This window comes from Myotis davidii, unplaced genomic scaffold (assembly GCF_000327345.1).
Source record: "Myotis davidii unplaced genomic scaffold, ASM32734v1 scaffold205, whole genome shotgun sequence".
NCBI lineage: Eukaryota > Metazoa > Chordata > Mammalia > Chiroptera > Vespertilionidae > Myotis > Myotis davidii.
In genome coordinates this window covers 894,191-902,199 of record NW_006297573.1, presented here as the reverse complement: position 1 = coordinate 902,199, position 8,009 = coordinate 894,191, and the positions used below count along the sequence as shown (strand labels likewise).

General features: G+C 40.6%; 1 protein-coding gene across 1 annotated transcript in view; it reads left to right on the top strand.

Moving 5' to 3' along the window:
* Positions 1-8,009, top strand: part of DOCK7 (dedicator of cytokinesis 7) — a 166,078-nt gene that overhangs the window by 7,468 nt on the left and 150,601 nt on the right. Inside the window, 2 exon segments of the mRNA XM_006773220.2 lie at positions 2,130-2,305; positions 2,492-2,560. Of these exon segments, the coding sequence (XP_006773283.1) occupies positions 2,496-2,560 (65 nt within the window). The 5' untranslated portion in view covers positions 2,130-2,305; positions 2,492-2,495.

Below are 8,009 nucleotides of genomic sequence, written 5' to 3'. Positions count from 1 at the left end.
GGCTCCTGGGCTGCCAGAGGAATGTCTGACTGATAGCTTAGGCCCAATCCCCGGGGGGGCGCGCCTAAGCCAGCAGGTGGTCATCCCCCAAGAGTTCCCAGACTGCGAGAGGGCACAGGCCGGGCTGAGGGACACCCCCCCCTCCCCGAGTGCACAAATTTTTGTGCACCAGGCCTCTAGTTAAATACTAATTCCCTATTGTCTCCCCTCTCAATCCTTGGTAACATCTATTTTCTATATCTGAATCTGTCTATTCTATGTACCTAATATAAGTGGAATTGTACAATGTTTGTCTTTTGTATCTGGCTTAGTTCACTCAACATAATGTCTTCAAAGTTCATCCATGTTGTATCAGCCTATGTAATAAAAGTGTAATATGCTAAGTGTCTGACCAATTGGCTGACCATTCGGTTAACTGCTCAACCAGTCACTATGACATGCACTGACCACCAGGGGGCAGATGCTCTGACCGGTAGGTTAGCTTGCTGCTGGGGTCTGGCCGATTGGGATTGGGTGAGAGGGCCAGACACCCTTGGACCCCTCCCACGGTCCCTCCCCGGCCAGCCGGCCACCCTTCCGCGGTCCCTCCCTGGCCCCAATTGCCAGTCAGGCTGAGGGACCCCACCTGTGCATAAATTCGTGCACCGGGCTTCTAGTGTGTTATCATTTCAAAGGCTGAATAATATTTCATTGTATGTGTAAACCACATTTTGTTTGTCCATTCATCAGTTGATAGACATTGAGTTGTTTATGTCTTTTGCCTATGGGTAATAATGCTGCTATGAACATGAGTGTACAAGATCAGTTTGAGTCTTTATTTCAGTTTTTTGGGGTATATACCTAGAAGTGAAATTGGTACATCATATGGTAATTCTGTGTGTTTTTGTATTTTTTTCTGAACACCAGTGGTCCACATCTGTACATTTGTTATATAATCCTTTATTGTTTTGCCTGAATATTTTTTCTTTCTTGAATCAGAAAAGAAGTTGGGTGTCTTAATAAAAAGTATATTTTCAATTTGTCTAAGGAATGCCCTGAATATTCTGTTATTACTAATAGAAACTTTTAATGTGGTCTGTGAATTAGTTTCCTTTGGCTGCTGTGATAACTTACCACAAACTGGGTAGCTTAAAACAAAAGAAATTTATTTTCTCACAGTGCTTATGTCCAAATCAGCATCAATGGACTGAAATCAAGGTTTTGGCAAGGCCTCACTCCCTTTGGAGGATCTAGAAGAGAATTAGTTCCTTGCCTCTTCCAGATTCTGATGGCTGCTTGTAACTGCATCACTTCTATCTTTAAGGCCAGAATCTTCAGATCTGTCTTTGTTATGTCTTCATATGGTTTTCTCCTCTGGGTGGCCCAACTCTTCCTGTCTTCATTTAATGCTGTATATGATTGCATTTGTGACTCACTGAAATAATTGAGGATAATGTCCACATTATAGATCATACCTTTTATTTTTATTTATTTTAAATATTAGGAGGAGAGAGATAGAAACATCAATTATGAGAGAGAATTATTGATTGGCTGCTTCCTGCATGCACCCTACTGGGGCAAGCCAGGCTCTGCCCTTGACCAGAATCGAACCTAGGATCTTTCAGTCTGCAGGCCAACGCTCTAGTCACTGAGCCAAACTGGCTAGGGCTATCTTAATTTTTTGTCATGAAAGATCCATGGATTGGTACAGGGAGATCTTTTGGAGGGCTGTTTTTTAGCTTACCACAGTCTGGTTATATGTTTTTACTAGGATAATCAACAATAGCAACAAATAAAATAAAAGTACTATTTAGAAACTTAGAAATGAAAATTCCAAAGATATAAAAAAGAAAAAAGAATTCCTCAATTTTGTCACTGTAAAGTATTATAAACTGTTAATGATCATTGGTGGCTTTACATGAGAGGCATGGATAAAGTCTAAGCAAGAGGATTGAAGAGATTATAACCCAAAACCTCATAGTTTCTTTAGTGCATCTGTTGACAATTTAGAAGTAATTAGGTTAAAACTTATTATATTTTAAAGAATAAAAATTTTTTGCTTAAAGTTTTAAAATTCTTAACATTTGCCTCTTTCTTTCCATTCACCTCTTATCCCCTACCACCTCCCTCCCCACCCCCCCTTTATAAAGGTGCCCCTTACAGAAGCAGTGGATGCAGTGGATTTGGAAGAGTACCTTGCTACTCATCCTTTAGGTGTGGATTCTGGGCCTTTAAGGGAGTTGGTTGAATTCCCTCCAGATGATATTGAAGTTGTTCATAGTCCTAGGGACTGCAGAACCCTTGTTTCAGCTGTACCTGAAGAAAGGTAAGGAAACATTAACCTATTTTTGGTTTCAGTAACAACAGAAAGGCTACAACCCATTATTTGATTTATATCCTACTTCTTATGGTGGGGTTATTTTCTGTTATACAAACATAGAGCTATAGCAACCAAATTCACAACATTGCTGCTTTTCTGTCTAAATTACAAATGTTTTCTTTTTTAAAATAGTGAAATGGATCCACATGTTAGAGATTGTATAAGAAGTTATACAGAAGACTGGGCAATTGTGATCAGAAAGTAAGTTATATGTTTATTATAGCATTTAAAAATATTAAGTAGGATCTATAAAAGGATTAAGGTAAATTAGTAATAATTATGAAACCTGATAATTTCTTTAAAAAAATAGCTGAAGAAGCAAAGGATGTCTTCAGCTAGATGTCTTCTCTCTAGGAGTTCCACAATTACTTTTACTTACTTTTCTTATAAAATAACTAGAGGCCTGATGCACGAAGTTTCGTGCAAGAATGGGCCTTCCTTCCCCTGGCTGCTGGCACCACTTTTGCTCTGGCTGGAGCCGCCTTTCCGCCTTCACTCTAGCCCAGAGCCACCTTTCTGCCTTTGTTCTGGTCTGGAGCCACCTTTCCGCCTTCCCACACTGCCCAGAGGCCCGGAGCAGCTGGGGCAGTGCGGAACGCAAGCATCCCATCCCTGGCTGCTTGGCACCTGCAGATGCAAACAAATCCGCCATCTTTGTTGGGTAATTTGCATACTCCTGATTGGCCAGTGGGTGTCACAAAGGTATGGTCGATTTGCATCTTTCTCTTTTATTAGGGTAGATAGGTTTGTGGAGATAATATTTCATGTTATAGATCACTAATAACTGATAGTATATAATTAAAATAATTTGTAGTCTAATTCTTTTGGGAAATCATGGATAGTTATTGATGAATAATTTTATTATTAAAAAAGAATTCAATTTCTTGAAACTTAAGTAGTTAAAAAATTTTTAATATATTTTTATTGATTTCCGAGAGGAAGAGAGAGGGTGAGAAAGATAGAAACATCAATGATGAGAGAGAATCATTGATCAGCTGCCTCCTGCACGCCCCCTACTGGGATTGAGCCCAAAACCCCAGCATGTGCCCTTGACTAGAATTGAATCCAGGATCCTTCTGTCCATAGGTCGATGTTCTGTTCACTGAGCCAAACCAGCTAGGGCTTATGTTATATTTAATAGCCACTTTTCCAGATCAAGCTGTTTGAGATATCTGTGCCTTTTATTAACTAAAAAAATTTTTTTTTAAAGATCAGTGTTTTGTTTTGTCTTTTAAATGTATTTTTATTGATTTCAGAGAGGACAAGAGAGAGGGAGAGATATAGAAATATCAATGATGAAAGAGAATCATTGATCAGCTGCCTCCTGCATGCCCCACATTGGGAACCGAGCCCACAACCCAGGCAGGTGCCCTGATCTGGAATCAAACCGGGATCCCTTCTCAGTCCACAGACTGATGCTCTATCCACTGAGCCAAATCAGCTAAGGCATAAATTTTTACAAGCCTTTTATCTATCCATTCAGTCAGGTAAATATTTGTTGGGGTCCAGCCCCAGCAGTCCAGGGGTTCCCAAAGGTATGGATGGAGTCGGCGAAGAAGAAATGACACGGAGGCAGCGTTCAGATGATCAGCATAGCCAGGTTCTCTAGCCAGGTTCCCCAGCCAGGTTCTCTAGCCAGGGTCTCTCTTTATTCTCCTGTTACATCTGTATACCATTTGATTTTAATCCTATCCATTCAATTCCAAAGGTTAGGGCGTTTGTTATCTCCATTCCAAGGTCACTACTCTACTGTTCTGTTAAACTAGAAGGAAGTAACTGAAGGAGATTATCCTAAGCAAAGATTATGTAATTTAAGCGTGATTGTTCGTACTTAAGGTAACTAACTACCTGCCCGGTACTTAGTTAAGGGGTTTTACTGATTTATTCCCTTCCTTAGTCCTGTTAATCCCTAACTCCAGGGAAAAATCCCCACATGGGGAAACAACCTTTCTCAGGGAAGTGGCCTTGGTTAGAACACATAGCGCTAAGAAGGGGAGCAAATATATTAAGAACAGTATGCCAGGTCCCTTGAAACATATGCTGTGCAGATGTTTCTTCCCTACAGCAACTGTGTCAAGCAACAAGGATATTTGCCTCCGGCAAATATTTATAAAAAATAATGTTTTATTTTACCACAAAATTTATTTTTCTCATGGATAGTTTTGAAATATAACATCAGATTAAGAAATAAAATAGACTCCTGTGAACATGGTGTTACCTGCGGCGCAGAACTTGCACCTGCCATGCCCTAACCACGGAGGCCTGGGGGTCTGAAGGCTGGTGCTGTCAGGATGCTGTGCACCAGCCCCAGTCTACTTTCCCTGTGTAAATTCACAGAGAAACATGAATGGATAACAACAGAAAATGATATTAGAACAGTGGGAGTCAGCAGTTTTGCACAGGAAGCTTTGGGAGATGTTATATACTTTACTCTGCCTGAAATTGGGACAAAATTGAACAAACGATGAGTGTAGTGCTTTGGAAAGTGTGACAGCTGCTAGCAAACCCTGTTCTCCTCTGTCAGAAGAAATAACTGAAATTAATGAAGCTCTAGAAAATCCAGGACTTACCAACAAAGCTTGTTATGAAGATGGTTGGCAGATCAAGTTGACACTGAGTAACCCTTCAGAACAAGATGAACTAATGAGTGAAGAAGCATGTGAGAAATACATAAAAAGTAGTGAGGAGTGAAAATGGACCCCCCACCTAAATAAAGTAGCATAGTTGTCAGAAATTAGTGGTGGATAGGAGATTTAAAATAGCAATTTTTAGTAATACCAATGGAAAAAGAAACTACAAAAATGCTACTGGAAGAAATACCCCTAACTTTTTAATGATTGCAGATAAACATAATATGCATCTTTTTACAACACCCTATGATTTTTAGGCTGGGCTACAGTTACAATATTCAGAATTCCTGGAATTATCGGTGGTAAAATCTAGTTATAAAATTTATGTAATTCAAGGATAACATTGTTATCTTAAACCTTATATAATACTAGAGACCTGGTGCACGATATTCATGCACTGGGCCCGGGGAGGGGGGGTGTTGTCCCTCAGCCCCACCTGCTCACTCTCCAGTCTGGGATCCCTCTCACAATCTGGGACTGGTGGCTCTTAACCGCTCGCCTGCCTGCCTGCCTGCCTGCCTGATCACCCCTGCCCACCTCTGCCTGCCCGATCCCCCCTAACCACCTCTGCCTTCCTGCCTGATCACCCCTAACTGCTACCCTACATTGCCCCCAACTGCCCTCCCCTGCAGGCATGGTCTCCCCCAACTTCCCTCCCCTGCAGGCCTGATTTCCCTCAACTGCCCTCACTTTCAGGCCTGGTCCCTCCCAACTGTCTTCCCCTGCTGGCCTGATCGCCCTTAACTGCCCTCCCCTGCCAGCCTGATTGACCACAACTGCCCTTCCCTGCCGGCCATCTTGTGGCTGTGGGCGCCACCATCTTTGAGGGTGTGGCAGTCACTTAGCATATTCCCTCCTTATTTGCTATGGGTGCCCCCATCTTTGCAATAGCGTCAATTAGCATATTCCCTCTTTATTAGATAGGATTATAACTCCTTAAATCTGTCTCTGGATTTGGGTCAAAATACTTAATGATATTTCCACTGAAAATGACTGGCAGTGGAGAAAGTTTTTGTTAGTCCTTACAGTGTCAAATGATGAATAATACTGTCTTAATTTTATAATATACTGTGTTTACTGGTGCTGTTTTTATACATTGAAGCAACAGTCTTGTAGGAAAACAGGATAGTTTAATAATAAAACACTCAACTTCAAATAAAACCTCTTTTATTTTGCTACTTGCAAATGAGACTTTTAAGCCTTTTTTTTTAAAGGAAATATGATGACTGACATAGTGGAGAATTCTTTTATGACTTCTATTCTGTAGTTTTCAGAAATGAAGTACTGTGTGCTGTTGTTCCAGCAACAATGATGTCTCCATTGCTTATTGTTTTGCCCTTATGGCTCGTCTTATTTCACTGGATTTAATATTGTGCTAAGCATCACTCTTGGGGATACTGCTGACACGCTTTTTAGTTTCAGTGTGACCTAATAAAAGCATCGACTTTTATTCTTTCTAAAGAAGAGCTGTTTTTATGAACTTACACTTTTGATAACTATTTCAATAGACAACTTTTAGACTTTAGGGAAGAGAACTGTCCCTCTGTCAGATAACTCAAAAGTCCTTACTTCTATTTTTGTATGTTGGAAACTTATAATCAGAAATCTTAATAAAAGATTAATTGTAAAATATGTTAACCTAGAATTATGGAATTTACTACTTAATTTTAATCATGGTGTAGCTGACCTTGATTTAGGCAACAGGGCCAGGTAGTTAATGTTTATGACTATTTACTATGTGCTGGTCATTTTATTGAGCACTTTGTACTCATCTCATTTAAGGTTTCAACAGAAAAGTAGCTTAGGCTCAGAGTAGTTAAGTAAATTCTTTGATCTCCCACAGCCAAATAGTGAGTTAGCCAGATTAGAACATAGGGGCATCAGATTCCAAAGCTTATACATATTTTTTGTTATACTAGATATTATTTATTATCTGCAGTGGTAAATGGAAGACAAAAAGGGTACTTTTAATCGACTAGAAGTTTTAAAGTATCCCTGGAATATAGAACTATACATGGTTGGGCAAAAGTCGGTTTGCAGTTCATATGGAAAATAATTAAGAAATAATAATACAAAAATAAATTCTGTGTTTCCTGTACTCACAACTGTAAACCTACTTTTGCCGTGCACCCTGTACATAGTGTTTGAAGCTCAGAAGCAGTGAATATAGGCAGTGGAAGAGTGGCCTGGGGTACTGTTGGCATTTTTTTGCTTAGAAACCCCTGCACCATGTGCCTTTTTAAAGAGAGCAGCACTTATGGGGGCTTGAGTTGATAGTATGGTGCCCAGAGAGGCCAAACCTTGCAAGAAGGAGCCCTTATTCCCAGAAGACTAGATACTGACAGACTGCCTGGCAGCATGACTTGCCTCTTCTCCACACCTACTGGATATGGACTGGGTTGAGCAGATACAGTATTTCCAGACAGATATGGGGATACAAATTCAAAAGTAAGTATAGAACCCAGAATTGCCATGTATTTGATGAAAATCGTTGCATTTGAAAAAGAATTATGAAACTATGAATAAAAAACTAGCAATTATGAAACAGTTAAAGGACTACTTATCAGGACACATAAGTATCTACACTAATAAAAGAGAAACATGGTAATTGGCGTATGACCGATACCCTTCCCATTGGCTAATCCCCCTGTCACTCACAGAGTAGGGCCGAGATATGCAAATTAACTGGCAGCCAAGATGGCGGCCGGCAGCCAGGCAGCTGATGCCAACAGGGAGGCTTGCTTGCTTGCTTCAGTGACCGAGAACTCCAACGTTCCCCGCCTGACTTGCCGGCCTCTCAGCTGCAACTCTAAGCAATATGTTGCGAATAAAGAAGCTAAAAATACCCCAGAAACCTGCTTTACTCAGTGGAGCTTCAGCCAGCCGGACCGCAACATTGTATCAAATACAGACGGTAAACAAAGGCCAGAAACCTGTTTTCAGCAGCCGAGGCCTCAGAGCTAAAGCTGGCCCAGAATAAAAAAGAGAAAAAAAAGAAAAAAAGGAGCGGTTGGGAGCTT